The sequence below is a fragment of the Grammomys surdaster genome, unplaced genomic scaffold (assembly GCF_004785775.1).
Source record: "Grammomys surdaster isolate TR1022 unplaced genomic scaffold, NIH_TR_1.0 66, whole genome shotgun sequence".
Classification (NCBI taxonomy): domain Eukaryota; kingdom Metazoa; phylum Chordata; class Mammalia; order Rodentia; family Muridae; genus Grammomys; species Grammomys surdaster.
This window is the reverse complement of record NW_021604568.1, coordinates 1,405,887-1,424,678: the sequence shown is the minus strand read 5'-3', so window position 1 is coordinate 1,424,678 and position 18,792 is coordinate 1,405,887. Positions and strand designations below refer to the sequence as shown.

Below are 18,792 nucleotides of genomic sequence, written 5' to 3'. Positions count from 1 at the left end.
CACTCCTTTAAGTCTTGGGAACAGAATCAAATGAAAGGCTAGAAGGGGTGAGACCTCTTCTGGCTGGCTCATGGGCTAGCCTGTCCTCACGGTTCTCTTCTCTGTCATTTCCAGGTGTGTCCATGGGAAATGCGTGCCCCTCGATGCTCTCGCCTACAGCTGCCAGTGCCAGGATGGGTACTCCGGGGCTCTGTGCAACCAGGTCGGGGCTGTGGCAGAGCCCTGTGGTGGCTTGCAGTGCCTGCATGGTCACTGCCAGGCCTCGGCCACCAAAGGGGCACACTGTGTGTGCAGTCCAGGCTTTTCAGGCGAGCGGTGTGAGCAAGGTCAGGGAGCCCCCTCCTGACTGCCCTCTGCAGGGTCCCTCCCCATCATTCTGCTGTAGCAGCTTCATGTCATCATCCTCGAACCCCAGCAAGCCTTCTCATCCTCATCCCTCCTCTCCCCTCTGGTACTTATGGGACCACCGGGCTTTTGGTGCCCCTGACCTCTAGGAACAGAGCTTCACTTTTTTCTATCTCCTGGGCCTAGCCTGCCTTGCAGTTCACTTGTCCAGGGCCCTGCCCTTCTTGGCTGAGGTCTCTCTATTGAAGAGATCATCCAAGTATGCCCAGTAACAGCTCATGGCCAGGTTTGAGCATCTTGGCCTATCAGCATTGGACCTGGGTGTAGTAGGATGTCTGAAGATGAGGGATTTCTTCCCAGGCTTTCTCTGGGGCCCTTCACCAAGATGCTTTTATTAGACTTCAGACTGCAGAGGCTGAGAAGAGGGAAGCTGGAGAAATTCAGCCTTGGGTACCATAGGGTCAGTGGGTCATCCTCTCCATAGAGGAATACTTCCACAATGCTATCGCCTCCAGGCCTCAGCTCTTGCACATCTGCACGGTGGGAAACACCTCATTTGGCAGCAATTCTGGCCTGGAGGGCCTGGGCAGCTAGCTGCTTCCTCCTTCCCCAATCACACTGTGGTCCTGGGAGGAAGCATAGCACAGGTGCATGCAGAGATGGGGAGGACAGAGGGATGAGAGAGCCCTCCCCGAGGAGCCCTCCTAGAATGCTGCCCTGTCCCCCAGCCTGCTTCCCACCGTGTGCCCTGAGGCTGTGTCTTGGTGTTTGTCCCATCCAGAGTCCGAGTGCCGGGGGGACCCTGTCCGGGACTTTCACCGGGTCCAGAGGGGCTATGCCATCTGCCAGACCACGCGCCCACTGTCATGGGTGGAATGCCAGGGCGCATGCCCAGGCCAGGGTTGCTGCCAGGGCCTGCGGCTGAAGCGGAGGAAGCTCACCTTCGAGTGCAGCGATGGGACCTCATTTGCTGAGGAGGTGGAGAAGCCCACCAAGTGCGGCTGTGTCCGGTGCGCATAATGTGCGGGTGGCACACTAGCAGCTGGGCTAGGGTGGGCATCACCAGGATAGCGCCTGGGTCCTGGTCACGGGGACACTGAGCTGCCTTTCCAGCGGACTGCACTGACAGGGCAGAGGAGCAAGGCCTGGGCTGCCGCGCCCTCTCTTAAAGTGCCTTGCACAGCTAGGCGCTTAATAAATATTTGCTGAATGAATGTGTGTGTGAGGTCAGGCCACAAACTGTGGCAGGATGGTGGCACTCCTCTGCCAGCTACTTGGGACTGAAAGGGGGGCTAAATCCTGTCTCCACTTGCTTCTTCTTTGGCCTGTGACTCTGGGTGGCCTGAAACATTTTATGTCCCAGGAGCCTTTGGCTCCTTTGAGGACAACTATATCCAGGAGGTGCTGGCCTGGCTTCTGCAGCCATGTCTACTGGCACCAGGCCACTCTCTAGGGTAAGACCTCCTGTCATGGAAAAGGGACTGCTCCTTCCTCAAATCTTATGGTCCATTGCTCCCACAGCCTGTGAAAGAAGCTGGGGTGGGGTGGGGTTTGCATAGGGCCAGGCCTCTAAATCTTGACCTATAGGATGACAGTAGCTCCTATGAGAGTGTTCTTGCGCTGGGGGTGGCAGGCCCCACCAAAGAGGGTGAGGTTCTTGACTCCAGCTGAATAGACATCACCAGCCACAAAAGGGGCATTGGACCCAGGTTTCCCAGCCAAAAGCTGCTGGTACCTCTGGCAGAGGAGGGATGGGGTCTGAGGGGGAGCTGGGCAAGCCCAAGGCAGTCTCAACTGAGGCCTGGTTTAGAGCATTGTAGTGAGGCAGTAGGATACAGAAAAGGCCAGATGATACAGATGCTGAGTCACTGCATGTGACTCTGCTCACTTCAGGCCTTAGGTCTGCAGCAGTGAAGCAGGAAGGTAGATAGGACCCACATAGACACTGCCACTCTGGTCTCAGGAGGGGAGGCCCGAAGCGTTAGGAGATCCGTTTCCATTAACTTCATTAGCAGGTATTTATGTACCTAACCTGGAGTTAGGTCTGTGGGTGTGCAGCCCTGATGTGAACTAATTGCTGAACATCACGGAGTACCCTGAATGGCCCAGGCTATAGCAACTTACCCTGGGGATTTGCAGTGAAGGCTGTTTGAAGCCAGCAGAGACATGGATACCTTGATACAAAGGCTCCTGTTCCATGTAGGGTGAAGTATAGAAAGATGAGGTTTGCGTCTAACGGAGCCGCTGAAGGGAGAACTTTCTCATTCCTCCTGGAGAGGCTGTAGCCCTGGTCTGGGTGTGTGGACGGAGTGGGGTTATCTCTGTGGGCCACAGGTGTGAGCATGTCCCCTGCTTCTAACTGGGAGTGTATTTACAGAGGGTGGCCTTAGACCTATCACTGCCTATGTGGACACCAAGAGGAGCCTCTGGTGCTGGTGAGGGCATATGTCTCCTGTGACTTGAGGACGTGGCATCTCCTATCACAATGGCTCTCAGTCACTGAGACTTTGGGACAGAAAGAGAGCCCAGCCCTGATCAACTGGTTAACTGTCATGACTGGGTATATATTCTTTGTCAGAGCTAGGACTCCAATTTTCTTATGGCCCTCAGCTAGGGCCACAGTGCACAGACCACAGCTCTCTAAGAGGACAGAGGCCCAAACCTCTTTAAACAACTCTGCACAGCATCTTTCTCTTACTCCAGGCTTCCAGGTCACTGTAGTACCCTGGCAAGCAGCTGCACCGGGCTGCAGAGGGCAGAAAAGCTTAGACATGTAGCATGATGTTCTTTTCTAGTAGTAAAGGTGTTCTGGCCTCCTTAGCTCTGTGCAAGTTTCCTTCCCCAGACACCATCACTCCCTATTGGCCTGGAGAAGCCAATTCCTGGGCTTGAGAGGCAGGTGATGCCATCTTTCCCCAAGGCTTTGGGATAGGAGGTGAGAGGCTAATTCGATGGTTCCCAGAGAGCCATGAGCCCCAGGCTCAACTTTACCTTTGACTTAGTCAGTATCTTGCTAGTCAAGGACCTGGTCTATGGCTCCCATCACCTGCCCACACTCGGACTTGTAAGGTCAAGTAAGAGGGTGATTCTGAGACCAGCCCTTTGAGAACTCATCTCCACATTGTGTTCCCCTTTGGTAAAGATCTTCAGTTTGCTTTGTGGTCATCACTGGCTATTTCCATTAGACATGCACAGCAGAGACCCAGCAGGGCAAGTCCTCAAGGAACTGGTACATGAGCAACACTGCTCAGGGCCCTGTGACAATGCTAAGAAATGGAAAAGGCCATCTTTGTTTTCTCTTTGCCTGCTGTTAGCCTAACCATGAAAGTATCTCTTTATACAGAATACTTACAGATTCTAATATATATTTGTATTTCATTTTGTTATAGTATTTTTATATGTTAAAGTCAACCTCCAGTGTCCCTCCCGTTTTGATTTTCAGATGCTATGTGGTTGTGACCTTTTGATTGGGGTTTCTGTAGTCTTGTTTGGGTCAACTCTTAGAAACTGGCTTCAAACAATCCCTGAGGGAGCTGTATCTGTCCTTTCCCTGGAAGTATTGTTTTAGAATATGTCAGTATTGTCTGCTGTCTTCCATGTGAACATGACATTGATTCATGGACTTTCTGCCTGCCTGGTCTCTTTCTTCATCAAAACGAGCCTGCTGCTACCAGGACTACCACACTGGCCACAGTCATCACAGCCAGGATGTCTGCTAACCCTGATATGGCAAGGCTTCTTTATCCTGAAGGAAAGGGGTGTGTGACAAACTGGAGAGGCCTACTCTCAGCTCCTACCAAGGGTTTAAGTGACACTAATGTTTTGAGTATTTGCCTACAGAGTCACTCACACATTTAATCAGACTCCAAGGGTCTTGGAGCATCCAGGTGACAGATTACAAAGTAGCATGCATTCTCAGATAATCAATTCTAGAAGGCCCCTGTACCCAGGCCAGTGGAGGAATGGGGAAACATACACCAGACCAGAACACACTGCACATAGGAGATGAATAACAGGATCTATATTTCTAAGATTCTCCCAGCCCCCATAGGTCACCAAAGGTAAAAGGATGTGACAAGCCCTCCATTGATGCCAGGGCCATGAACTGATCTCACATAAGGATGTAGTGGTGTTACAAAGCCCCATTCTAAGAGCACATGGCCACCCTGAAAGGGGCCAGGGATGGTAACTCTGGTGCCTTCACACGAGCTGGGTTTGGAGAGGAAGGGCGTGCTAGAGAGCAGGGTAGAGGTGGGTAGAGAAAGTGAAACCCAGCATCGTCACAGGCTCAAGCATCTGGGAAGGAGTTTTGACCCAACATTTCTCTACCACTTCTAATTAAAGCAGTAAGTACCAACAGGGGCAAATGGAAACTCTCACTGCTGGAGAAGGTAGCACCTAAAGAACACTTGACCGTCCATCTGTACCAGCTGGTTTCACCATGACCTAAATTTGTTAGCTTTAAACAAAATACCAATAAACCAAAAACAAAACAAACAACACCCCCACCCCCACCCCAAACTAGAAACCCTAAATTTTGGAATGAAAAACTTATAGCTTTAAACTATTTTTAAAAAAATCCTGGGCTGCCCTTTCCCCTGGCTGGCAGCGCGGAGGCCGCACGATGCCTGGAGTTACTGTAAAAGATGTTAACCAGCAGGAGTTCGTCAGAGCTCTGGCAGCCTTCCTCAAAAAGTCCAGGAAGCTTAAAGTCCCCGAATGGGTGGACACAGTCAAGCTCGCCAAACATAAAGAACTCGCTCCATATGATGAGAACTGGTTCTACACACGAGCTGCTTCCACAGCGCGGCACCTGTACCTCCGTGGCGGTGCAGGGGTTGGCTCCATGACCAAGATCTACAGAGGACGGCAGGCCCAGCCACTTCAGCAGAGGCGCTAAGAGTGTGGCCCGCCGGGTCCTCCAAACCCTGGAGGGGCTGAAAATGGTCGAAAAGGACCAAGATGGGGGCCGCAAGCTAACACCTCAGGGACAGAGATCTGGACAGGATTGCTGGACAGGTGGCAGCTTCCAACAAGAAGCATTAGAACAAAGGATGCTGGTTAATAAATGGCCTCATTCATTAAAAAAAAATCCTGGGCTAAATAAACACATCTGTAGATTGGAAATGTATACCTTCAGTGTTAAAGCAAACCTGGGGCTGTTGGACAGTCAGTTACTGTCTATTCTGTGATATACAGCCATGAGATGGACTGCCTCCACGGGTCTCATGGCTCAACCGTGACTTTGAACAGACCCATTTCCAGCAGATCCAACAAGCCAGATCATAGAAGCAGCCCTGGCAAATGCAAGGTTTGTTTTCTGTCATATTCTAGCTGGGGTCACAGAACTGGATAGCACTTGGCTGGGCTGGCTTGTTCCCTCCCCTCGGGATGAACGCTGACACCTTTCCTGTCCTGTCCAGTGAATCCCACAATGCTTCCGTTAGATTTTCTGTCCCCTGAAGTGAGGCGTAACTTACAGCATCACTAATCATTTGGGCAGTGCTCAGCCCCATGGCTGACCCAGTCTGTTTTCAGCTGCACACTAGTGGGGCAGGAGGCTGTGCTGTATTGTTCCCCCCCCTCCTCCAGTGACCACAAAAACACACTTTAATATCAAAGAACTTTAATATGCTGCAATAAAATAAGCGCCTTGAGAAAGCTCACAGAACAGATGTCAATGTTAGAGAAATCCCTCCCCCCACACCCTCTAGCTCCACACCCCATTCCCTCAAAACCAAACCAGAAAATCCTTCCAAGCCTGGACTTCGGTGTGGGCCCCCTTTATCAAGAATAAAAACACAGTTATCTATGTGGTCCAACAGGAAAAGCAAAACACAGAAGCCAGAAAGTCTACGAGATTTCAATATTTAAAAGACTTGGTACATACTCAAAGTTAAAATAACTCCAACTTTTTATAGCTATACATACTGTTTTAAAGCAACTTAATATATTTTAAAATTTCATATATACACTCTCAAAGGTTCTTCAGGTGAGGTATGTAAACATTGTCTAATGAAAATTTTTCAATGTTTCAAACCAACAAATTCACAGCATACATTGAATTTTCATCCATTAAAGACACAGTATTTTCCTACACTCACTAACAGTGGAATCCAGGCCCAAGAGACACGTGCTGTCCTGCCAGGTGGCCACTTGCAGATTCTCCTCACTTTACTAATTTGAAAGGTGCTGGCGTCAGGGAGGGCTAGACCCTCCAGAGGCCCCACCCTTGGGCATCTGGACCACTGGCTACGACTCACAAGACAGCAAAAAGGAGCACATCCAAACACCTACAAGATTGACCTCGGCAACACCACCAGGAGGGACTGGTAAAAACTTAAGGAACGGTGGAGACTCAGCTCTCTGAATCTGGAGCCGGATCCGTAGCCCCTGCCCCAAACTCATTCTGAAGGGTTGTGGCCAAATAGAAGCACAATCCAATGCACACCTGAGCTTCAGTTAAATGGCATGGGCCTCCTAGGACAGCCCCCAGGCCCCTCAAAGGCAACGACACAAGCCTAAATTAGGGCACTGGGGTGTGCTTTTCACACAGGGTGGGGCTGAACTTCTTAATATCATAATGCATACGGGAAAATAATGCCATGAGATCACAGAGATGACCAGCACACACAGGCACTGGCCTAGGACCTGGGAGGAGCTCAATTTTGAAAACCACTTGTTCCCTGAGGGTAAACAGCAGGCTTACATCGAGATTAAGCAAGGTTAATGTGGAGGATTTTCATTATAAAATATCAAAGGCTTAGGAAACCTCTGGCCAGAATTTCTATTTCAACCCCATATCATCTACAAAACCCGCCCCTCACCCTCTCACCGTAAGTAGTCACCTCCCCAACAACACAATGCAGGCCAAGTTCTCTCCTCTGCACGCTTTTGGGCTCAGCAGTGGAAAGTTTACCTTAATGCACCCACTTTAATCTAAAAAACACTAGTGAAAAATTCCAAACACCATCAGAAATACAAAAAAAAAAGAGACATATTCCAAAAGCCTAAAAAACTACATCACTTCTAACAGTGGGTACCTGGGTGTGGGGTATTCCTTTTCCTTAAGCTTAGGACGGTCACAGGAAAGGCTGCTCAATAGCGGCGTTGGGCACATTAAGAACCTAGCCAGACTCTAGGGACCATGGACATCTCGAGCCTAGGCATAGAGGCAGAAGGCAGGACATAGGCTGGCTTCCAAAGGTGAGTCAGACAGAGCAGGGGGAGGGGCAAATATAGCAGGCCACATGTTTCTCTGGTAAAAATTCCTTACATTTATTCTACGGCCAATTGAGCTTTGCCCCATCTGTTCTGGAACGTAAAATTCCTGGGAAGTCACTAACCTTTGATTGGCATGTCCACTTGTGATGTGTCTGGTGCTGGGCGAGTTCCCACACACTGCTATAGTTTTGTGACATGGGAGCATGCAGAAGAAACAGAAGCATCAATTCAAGTAAAGCAGCCTCTTAGGAAAGGCAAGAGGCATAGCAAGAGCTGTCCCCCTGACCCGATCCTCTGAGACAACAGGACTGGTCAGCACCTGGGGTCATATTGCTATGGGAACACATCAGAAAGAACACCTGGAAATCTGCACTGCAGACTCAAGCACTGACCTGTACTGTACACCTGTATATATATAATATATATAACACAACCAGGGGAGAAGAGGGGCAGTTAAAGCTTGGATTGGATGGTCCATTACAGATCAAATGCCCCAAACAGCTCTCAACCTACTGGTTTTGTTTCTTTCTCCATGAGTGAACTGTGTTATGAAAAAAGTCCACTACTCAAAATATAATCTACAATACAATGCAAACCAACATCACTTGGAACGTGAGTTTGTATACAGAACATGTAATAAATATTTTTTAGAAAACTATTTACAGCATTACATCTTGTGAACATTTAGATGAGAGCAGAATCTACTTTCTGCAAAGGTTAAAAAGTTCTGACTGTTCTAGTTCAGTGCTAAATTCCCTGGCAGCTAGTTACCCATTCACATTTCATCTCAGAATGAGATGTGCTTACAAACATCATCTTAGAAAACATTCTCCAGCATTACCATTGATGTGCTTTCCTTGTCCAAAAAAGACAAAGGGAGGCCATAGGGAAATCTGCAAACTACAGTTCAAATAGATGACAGTACATACCTGGTCTCCAAGTACCCTAGAGTCCTGGAGCTGCAGGCCAACCCAGCCATCCCAGCAGAGTGACACAGTGACAGATGGGGTGCCCAAGGACAAAGCACAGGGGGAAAGGGCCATGCATGACCACAGAGCATTGGTTCTATGACATTGAGGGTGCTCTGGATTGCAGACCAGGACTCCTGAGACGCAAAGCTGAATGGATTTTGAACCATGGGTTACAGATGGGTGGGAGGGACCACATCTGCACAGATGCTTGATGAGAAAGGGAGAGGCGGAAAGCAAGGTGTTCCCAAGTTTTGTCAACATGCAGGAGGTGACAGGTGTGTCTCTTCTGGGTGTGTCAAAGGGTGACTCTCATAAATCCTGAGAGCTAGGCGAGAAGCTCATACTGGCAGCCATCACGGTTTCTCCTCATTGCATAGCATAAGGCTGCTTGCCACAGGACTACAACCAAGGTCACTACCATGGAAGTGAACGGCTGAACATATCAATGGTGCATAGGTACATAGGTGAGTGGCTATCAGGGACACTGGGATCCTGGGCTGAGCAAAGCCACACCCCTTCAAGCTCCACTTTGGTCTGGGATGGACCATGGGGAGCAGCATTAAGAGTCCCAATCCATGTTCTGTCTACTCAAGGGTTTTAAGGTTACAGCCTCTTGCCTTTACTGTGATGTTTAGGTGTTTGATAGCTGAGCATGGGAGCTGGGGGGAGAGACGGCAAGAACAGTTTTTGGAAAGCCCTTTTGACAGTTAACTACTTTTGTTAAAATAAATACTTTGTATAGAAGCATTTGAACAGGAAAATACCATTATTTACACAGTAAAATAAACTCCACAGTGGTGTGTATAAATATGTACTCTATATATTTGAAACCAATCACTAATTCAGTCTCCTAGAACTACTAAGAAGGCAGAAGCCACAAGTGAAATCAATTACCCTAAGATACAGTGGCTCTAACAGTAATCCCTACCTGTGGTATAAATATACAAAATTATGCAAATCTTATTTGTGTAGTATCTTTAACACAAATGCTTCCAAGCACAACATACAGCTCTAACTACAACACAACCCGAGATGTACATCATCATGGTACCACCTGGAGTGGGGAAAAGGTGCACTGAATGGCATTCAGACCCAGTCCACTAAACACTGAGAATCCAGTAATGAAGAGAGAAACTCTCATATGATATGTTCAGCGAAGCACTTTGCAGGGTGTTGGGGGTGGGGTGTCCCAGAGAAGATGCCACCTGGAAGGGGGCCAGTGGCATAGGCAGGAGGGGAGAAGAAAGGCAATGTACCAAGAATGGCTCCCCAGATGAGGAGCTGCTTCAGGCCTGAACAAGCCTGGCCTTCCCTGGCAGGCAGGAGAGCCCTGGACTTGCTGGGCCTAAAGCTGCTGGTGTGTGGACAACATGTGAAAAAAGCATGGCCTGGACTCAGGGTTCAAACACACAAACATCAGTCATTTTTGCCCAGATGCTGACCAAATCTTAGAACTGTAAACCTGCACACATCCATTGTATGTACAGGAGAGAACGGAGGGCTATCAGTGTGAAACACTACCAGTTCCTGTGCTTTGAGGGAGGCACTGCTGGAGGCTGCTCGTTCACCAGAGATCAGCATGTGTCTGTCAAACACTGCTGGTGGAATGTCTCTGTCAGTCACGTTCATGGTGATGCAGAAGAACGATGATTGATTGCATTCTTAGGTTACAAAACTACACTTTAAACTATACCCTGGCTGATATGGTATATCCACAACTCATCAACAAGTATCTAAGGAGCAAAGACATCGTTTTCTTCCATACAAGCACTATCAGGAATGATGTACAGTGGCTACTGTGTGCTGAGACAGACATGCAAGATGCCACAAACCCATAAGGACTGTTGCAATGCTGGCCTAGGTGGGGGAAAAAAAAAGTGTGCCTAACTGCCCACACAATTTCATAATGGCTTTTGCCTAAAAGGTCAGGCAGTAAGTATTCTAGGCAGTGTGGATCATTGTCTGTTAGTGGTTCTGTTACTTCTGGTTATCCAGTTCAAACAGTGAAAACCCACTTGTCCAATCTCTGGTGTATTCTTGTACCATGTGCACTGGGTCGCTGCTTCAGGCAGGTGTTTCATGCTTTCAGGTGGCTTAAACTACACCGGGATCAGACAGGACGGGCCTATTGGGTGTGAAAGCTTCAGGGTCTCCTTGTCACATGCCTGTGCAGCTGCCAATCTGCAAGTTAGGTGACGAGCTGAGGCCAACACACTGAAAGCCTGGGAAAGGACAACTGGGTGGGAGAAGGTAATGCCAGTGGAACTAACCCAATGGCTCAAACCAAAGGACAAAAGCACACGTCCCTTTGGTCCCTTGGGTGCTATAAGGTGACTAGCCCTGCAATGCATCCCTTGTACATGACAGGAGTCTTCAGAATTTTCAAGAGTTGAACTATTTTTGAAAGTAGTGTCAAATGGCTAGTCCCCCAGTTCTGCTGTGTTTAAGTTTTAAAAAATATCTTTTCCTTGAAATGGATTTGGGAGCAGATGTAGGTCAAAGTACCTGCTGTGTGAATACGAGGACTGCTTTGGGTATAGACACTTCATATTTCAGGCTTCCAACATTTCAGTGGATAACCAGCCATTAGAAGACAGAACAATAGGCAAGATGGTGGGAGAATGTCTCCCTCACTTACCCAGAGATCAATCTTCAGTACTGTCCACTAATTAGGGTACAAGGTCCTCATTTTTAAATTTTTGACATGATACTCAACCCAATGCAGAATAGAAACTTACATTTGAGTTTGGGGTTGGGAAGGACTCACACCCTGGAAGCTGACATACTCTGATAGACAGATCTAGTCTCTAACTCCCTAGTCATAACTCAGGTGAAACTTTTTTCTTTATTTTTTATAGCAGTTAAAAAACTACTATTTTGTTAGCTTGCCTCTAATAAAATTACTTTGAAAGTGTGTGATTGAAAACAGATCAATGGTAACTCATTATAAACAGTGCTTTGGTTGTCATGAGACTTGTTTCCATGCTGTGTGACTTCCCCATAACTAAATGCCCACTAGAAGTACCCCCAGCTAGTCTCATCAGAGACAGTCTTGGCTTATTTTAGTAAACGAGTAAAGCCAGAGGCAGTTCTACGATTATGAACTATGGGAGTAGGACAGGGGCAAGGCCACAGAATTTTAGAAATCCAAAGACACCTTGCTCAGGGGTTCTGGTCTACAGGCTGTGGTGCCCTCATGGTGGACCTGGGGTGAAGGATTTAAAAGGAGATGCACTTTTTGTTCAGAGCTTACTTGAGAGCTGTCTCAATGACATGCCTCTTACAGCAAGAGCATACAACATGTGCACAGGCCAGCACGGAGATGGGAGCCAGGAAACAGAAGAGGAATAAAAATTTATCCCTAAAAGCAGTTATTTTCTCAAGCAGGGGTCATTTCAAAGATGTAAATTTAGTTATTTCAGGCTTTGTGGGCTTCATGGCCACTTCTCCGGTATTTAGTCTACATCATGGACAATCAGTAAGCAAAAGAGCATGGAATGTGCCAACAAAACTTAATTTATACCCGGGAGTAGCCAGCCCAGTTTGCATGTCTGTGACTGCTCGTTTGAGCTAAGAGGCCTGAGCTGGCTGACCTGAAGCCACAGGGATGGAGGTGGCTCCTTGGCCACTGGGTAGCTTCTTGGATTGTTCAGTCTGTTTCTGGTATTGTTACAATTACAGACTTGCTGATGGCAACACCGTGGCATCTCATACCATGCAGCACGCTGTCACTTCCTATGGGACTCTTAGGTCACTAACCAATGAGTGGTAGCTGTGCCCTCACTACAGAGGCTGTCACAAGGCTGGAAACAGGCCAAATGTTGGCTCACAGTGTCTATCTTGCAGTGATACTTGCTGATGACTTAGGTGCATGGTGGGAAATTCACCTGTGCTGGGTGATGCACTGGGTCCCTGGGGAAAGGGATGAATAACTCTTCTCTCTAAGCCATTACAGAATGGTGAGGCATAAACCCCACAGTTCAACTGTGGTTTAGAGAGGACAGTGGAAAATCTTCAATTTAAGAACTCTACTCAAACAAAAAACAAGACCAGCAAGACCCAGGGAATCCCAGGGACTAGCAACTGTGGATCAACAGACTCAGGTAGCATTCCTATGCAGGAAGTTCCCAGAACAGAGAAGGGTTTGGGGCCTTCCAAATGCACTGACAGATTGTAACATATCTGAAGAAGTGTCAGAATAAAACTCTGAACCCCCATCAAAAGAGCAGGCCCCTCCCAGGGAACTCAATAAGAAAGAAAATGGATCTCCCAAAGAAGGCTGCACTCTAGGAAAGCTACACAGAGCTTCTCTGATAGTTTCTGGGGCATCTTCCAGCTTCTGAACAGAGGGAACCAGTCCTCTGGGATCAACTCCAGCTCCAGCCTTATGACAGCCACTTTACTGAGTGTAGGGAGGGCCAGAAGCAGAATGCCTTTCAGACTCAGCATCAAAACTGTGGGACAGAGCGCACTGCAAATGGTGGCAAGTCATATAAGAAAATGGCTACAGGAAGGGAGGAAAACAAAGAGACTGGAGTCAGGGTCAAACCTGGAGATGCTGAGGGGATAAAATCCCAGCATGCTCTGGGTAGAGAAAAGGCCTAGAGCTACCGGCATTTTGCTTTTGTTTCCTTTCTTCTATTAACAAAATTAACCAGGTCAGCAAGAATGAGATTACTTAACTTGACTGTGCAATTTTATAGACTGTATAAATAATTTTATAGGCTGTATAAATATAAAGAAATGCAGTTACTATCATCAAGTGGAAGCTGATTTTCCAGATGCTTACGTCATCGTTAGGTGGTTATACACGAAACACTTCCACACAGCCTCTTCAAATGCAGCCTACCTCAAAGTGAACCTTTAAAACAGAAAACACTATCAGGAAAGTAATGGAATGAATCATAAACTGGGAACTGAAAGCGTCCCACCAACTTAGCACTCACTCCTTCCTCCCCTAACCTAACCCAAGCACCTTACAAGGACTCCCCAGGCAGCCAAGGGCACCTCATGTGTACAAGTATCAGTACACCTGACATTAGTAAGCCTCGGCTGTGTAAGTCACTACAACAACAATATCCAGTGACAACTACAGCAAAAGTTCTTTTAAGCCTTAAAACCATCTTTTAAGATTCAACGAACCTATTCAAAACATGTTAATGCTTCTGTGCAACCCAATGCTGAGGGAGAGTTGGCAGCACACACAGCAGTCTCATTATGATAGGTAGCTTGTAAATGGTCAAGGTCAAAGGTAATAATAATAAAATAATAATAATAATAAAATGGGGAATGGGGAAAGGGAGGAGGAAGAGGAGGCTCATGGGACACAGAGGTGACATTAAAAAAAAAAGAAACTGATGACTTTCATTATCTGTGAAATTCAACATCATTCTGAACTTCTCATGAATCAAATGTTCCAGTCCTATAAAATTATCAGAAGTTTCCATTATCTGCAGCAAACTGTTAACAATATCAAAATAGGTAGAAGGTCTGTTTTATCATGATTTGCATATAAAAGAAATTCATCTGGGTTGATCTAAAAAGTCTAAAACAATCTAAATAGAAACTTTTAATAAGAAGACCAGAGCAGCAGCTGTCCCACACCAGCCTATTTTGGTGACAGAACACGTCAAAGCTGACTGAGGCTTCAGCACCCCAGGGTTTGCTGACTGGCCCAATGGAAATGCCGAGTATACACTGTTATCATGGAGCAATGCTGTAGGCACCAAGTAAAGCCAATGGGGCCATGTCAGGCTCCACCAAGGAAAGGCAAACATCACTTTCAATTATTGCGGTTCTCATTTCTGAGTCATGGGACAGAATGACATGGTAGGGGGAGGGGTGACTCTGCAAGTGTTTGGCCATGAAAATGGAACTATCAATTTGAATAGATACCTACTCCAGGCAAAGACACTGACATCAGAGAGTCCCACTGAACTTCACTCATCTGTGTGTGGTGTGGCTCCATTAAGACTCTGGGCAGCTTCTGTCAGTTGCCTGTGTGCCTGGTTTCAAGGCCACTGCTCACACCTCTCCCAAGTCTGATGTGGAAGTCTGCTTAGAAATGCACATGGAGACTCTGAATGACTTTCAAACATTCTGACCATTGCTAACTACTCAGCTCACAGATGCACTGCAAGGAGAAGAAAGAACTTTACTATGAAACTAGTACCAGAAGATACTTGTGGGTAGCGACCATGTGCATGTAAGAAGCATACGGACACGCCTAAGCCTTCCCACTGCCAGAAAGAACATCTCAACTTGCAATGAGCAGGGGTACTTTGTGTAAGAAAGAAAACAGGAGTTACTCATCCTAACGGTCAAACTACCTTCATGTTAGTAGTTACAGAGTTTGGGACAAAACAAAACAAAACAAAACAAAAACAAAACAAAAAACCAACAAAAGAGACTGCAGGACATCTTTGACCCATGGGCACACAAATTTGAGAACATGATCTGAAATGATTTAAAAAATAAAAAGATGAAGGGGTGATCAACAATGAGTTTTGGAAGAAAAGTAACAGAAATATTATAATAATTATAAATCCCCTGCATTCTCCACATACCATAGAAAAGATTTGGTTCAGCTTTCAAATATCAATCAAATAAAAACCAAACAAGACAGAGAGGGAGTTGTGCTGCGGACTGCACCTGTCTGGGGCGCACAGGCAGCTGCTGACGGCTCCTCGCTCGCTCGCTTGCTCGTCCAAGTGTGGTGGCAGCCTCCTCAGTGACAGAACAAGTGCTTGTGCGTCAAGTATAAAATACAAGCCTTTAGTCACATACATCAGCTTCTTAGCTTTTGTAAATTTTTAAACAAAAAGGATAAATAAGGCACTGTACTTCTTAAAATAAAAACTGCTTGGTTCCAAGTTTAAAACCCAAGGAACAACCAGAAAATAACATACAACTTTCTTAGCCCCAGAGAAGAACTCTACAAGTTCCCTTCTCCAGCTCAGATGCATTTTCTGACATCTCAAACTGGCGTTCCCCATAACTACAACGAGAAAGGCTTGATAAGCTTATAAAAACAGGCTCTGTTAATCCACAAAGAAAGGTTGCTTTCCTGGGCCCGTTCCTCAGTGGCTATCCAGCTATCACTTGGCTTCTAACCGCCTCCGCTTGCCCAGGGAAGAGTCCAGTTTGGCCTTGAGCTTTCTTTTTCTCGGGGCAGTCCGGTTCTCTGGACTTTTTGCCAGGGGTCTGGCTCGGCCCCTCCCACTGCTCAGCTTCCGGTTTCTCCTCCCGGCCTTTGGGGTCTTTGTAGAGGCTTCTTTTGCACCCCTTTGTTTTGAAGGCCTTGTCAGCGCTTCGGAGGCTGCCGTGGGATGGCCAGGTCTTCTGTTCGCATTCTCTTTTTCTTTCCTGGATGACGGGCAGCTCCTTCCAGGACCCTTTCTACAGACTCTCACTTTATTTTCTTTCAAGGTCATCTTCTTGGATAGTTGGTTGGCTCTGTCCTTTGCAGCTAGCTTCTTGGCAGAAAGGCCTCTGCTGGCTTTTGTTGCCGGCCCCTTGTCCTTACCGTCTTGAGTACCGGAGCCTTCTGCTCTTTTGCGCTTGTTCTGACCTTCCACTTTAAGCAAAGTTTCCGGCATCTGCTTCCCTCTTCTCCCCTTGCTTCTTTCAGCCCTCTTGGGGTTGACGGGAAACCCATCTGCACCCACCTGGAGGGCGAGCTTGGGGGACATTAGCGGGTTGATGCACACACTCTTGCGGCCCTGCTTAATTTCAGAAGCCCCACCCAGTGAGCTGTCTAGACGCTGTGCTCTGAGCTTTCCTCGAATATTCGAATACTTTCTAAGGATCCGAGTGCTGGCTGGAGTAGGCAAGTTGATGGGAGGATGGCTTTGTCTACCTTCCCTGACTTCCTCCACACTGTCTTCACTGTTAGGGCCAAGACTGATATCACTGGCAGCTTCTGGGTCTACCTGGTCAGGATTCTCTCGTAACTTAGCCCATAGCTTCTGTGTCTTCCAATTATTCTTAGCAGGAATGGCTCCAGGGAATTTCTTTAAGTGTTTTTTCAAGCGCTCTGCCTGTAGTGAACTAGGGTACATGGTGGAAGGAGGGTACTTCTGAAGAGGGTGTTTAACAAGGGGGATGTCTCCTGGAAGACGAGTATTCAGTTTCTTCACAATGACCAGCGATCGAGTCTCTGTCGTCTCTAAGAACCACTTACAGATGTTAGACAGCTTAAAGTTTGTCATAAACAGCATCTGAACAGGAGAAAACTTTTGCACCTCCAGTGAGCCCCTACACTTCCGTGACCTCTTCTTGCTCTTCCAAATCTCCTTCAGCTTGTCAGACTTGCTCCTTGCTCTTGCCGTTGGCTGAGCCTCTTTCTCCAACTGGATCCAGCCCTTCTGAACTCTCAGGTACTGGGCGTTGAAGCTGGCGATCAGCTCCTGGTTCTCTTCCTCTGCGCACCATCCCATGAACTTGGGTTGCTCCTCCACCATGTCCGAATCATCCTCATCTAAGGGCTCTGCACTCTCAGAAGCTCCGCTTTCCTTTGGTGCTGGGTTTCCTTGTGTGACTTGCTTTTCTGAAGTCGTTTTCATAGTGTCCAAGGCATCCGCACCGTGAGCGTGTCTCAGGTTGTAGGTAGAAGGCGGTGGTTTCTTAGGCCTTGTAACACATCTTGGTGGCCCAGCAGCATCACCACTCTGACTGGCTGATATCCCAGCTGAGCCACACGGAGCAAGGCCAGCATCGTCTTTATGGTGGGCATCCTCAGTGTCTACCTCACTCCCCGCGGCCTCCCTGTCCTGTATGGCAATGTGTCCTGAGCTCTCTTTTACCTGCTCTGGGTCCCTCTCGCAAGAAATGCTTTCTGAGGGCACATGGGCATCTCTCTCATCTGTCTTGGACCAGACATGGGTTTCCAGGTTGTCCCCAAGCAGTGGCTGGCCAACAGTGGCTGGGTCAGTGTGTGGGGAAGTCCCTCCCTCTTCCCTTTTAACTTCCTTTGCCAGTATGTTTTTAACAGTCTGCCTTGTAATGACGCCAACTCCTTCAGCCTCCTGCTTGGTCTCTTCATCAGAGGAATGTTCACTGACACCAAGGTCTTCAGTGTCCTCCAGATTGTCTGTATGGATGCTGTCAATCACTGGACCCTCAGATGTCACCCCACCAGAGTCCCCTTCTCTTTTAGAATGCTTTACAGCAGGATTTTTAGAAACCTTAATTTCAGAACAAGCAGCAGATGAATCCAAACCCTGGCTTCCTGGGTACCTGTCAGCAGAGGAAGAATCTACAAGCTGACTTCTTAGGCACCTATCAGAGGCCTCAGGGAGCTTTTTAGCCTTTTTCTTTTTATCCACATTCTCTTCAGGTGAGTCAGAGTTTGGTTCACTCGGATCATTTTCTGTTGAGTATTGCATATCATTGTCATGGGCCTCCAGGTGTCCTGTCCCACTTGCCACCTCACCTCCTTCCATCTCGCTTGGGTTCTCATCAGCGACAATGCTGCTCTCCAGGAGGGGCAGGGAGTCATCTAGCAACAGTGTCTCCCCAGGGATGTCTCTGGTCTCAGCCTCAGTGCTAGTGCTGTGGTCATGCTCAGACAGTTCTAGACCTAGGGGAGGATCTAAGGCTGCAGCAAGACTTTCATCTTCTGAGCATGGAGAACTCTCCTCTCTGATGGCTGCTTCAGGAGAAGACTCAGGTCTACAGAGAAGATCTTTACTGTCCTCCCTGGAGGTGAAGGGGATGCTTCCAGCTGTCAGAACCAGGTGGCACTCCTGTGCCTGCAATTCCTCTGGGCCTAGCAGGGAGGCTGGTGGCTGGTCTTGCTCATGGAAAGATGGTACACTTTCTGTGGGAGGTGAGACCACATTGCTGCCTTCTGGCACATCAGATACATCCTCGTTAGGGAGGAGAGCAGGCAGAAGACGTGCTGGACTAGAGGCTGTGGTCTCCCCTGGCCTAGGGGAGCTACCAGGACCCTGTTCACTCATGGTGCAGACTTCTGGCTCTTGATGCTCTTTTACTGATGATGTGTCTTCGTCCCCTTCCTCAATGGAGGTGCTTTCTTTCCTAGGATCATCACAGGTATCTTCTTCCAGAAGTTGCTCACCTTCTTTGGGAAACTGCATATCAACTGTGGGAATTTGCACATCCACTGTGGGAAGCTGGATATCCACTGTAGAAAGTTGTGAACCTACTGTGGGAAGCTGGACATCCGCTGTAGGAAGCTGTGAACCTACTGTGGGAAGCTGGACATCCACTGTAGGAAGTTGTGAACCTA

At 47.7% G+C, this 18,792-nt stretch overlaps 2 protein-coding genes and 1 pseudogene across 2 annotated transcripts in view; 2 read left to right on the top strand and 1 right to left on the bottom strand.

Moving 5' to 3' along the window:
- Slit1 (slit guidance ligand 1) overlaps positions 1-3,968 on the top strand; it is a 143,102-nt gene extending 139,134 nt beyond the window's left edge. The window contains exons 36-37 of the mRNA XM_028772931.1: positions 115-326; positions 1,127-3,968. Coding sequence (XP_028628764.1) covers positions 115-326; positions 1,127-1,365 — 451 coding nt within the window. The 3' untranslated portion in view covers positions 1,366-3,968. The remainder of the gene's footprint in view (positions 1-114; positions 327-1,126) is intronic.
- Positions 3,969-4,966: 998 nt separating this feature from the next.
- LOC114628656 lies at positions 4,967-5,476 on the top strand (annotated as a pseudogene).
- Positions 5,477-14,821: 9,345 nt separating this feature from the next.
- The window catches only part of Lcor (ligand dependent nuclear receptor corepressor), a 99,862-nt gene continuing 95,891 nt past the window's right edge, over positions 14,822-18,792 (bottom strand). Inside the window, exon 9 of the mRNA XM_028773828.1 lies at positions 14,822-18,600. Coding sequence (XP_028629661.1) covers positions 15,638-18,600 — 2,963 coding nt within the window. The 3' untranslated portion in view covers positions 14,822-15,637. The remainder of the gene's footprint in view (positions 18,601-18,792) is intronic.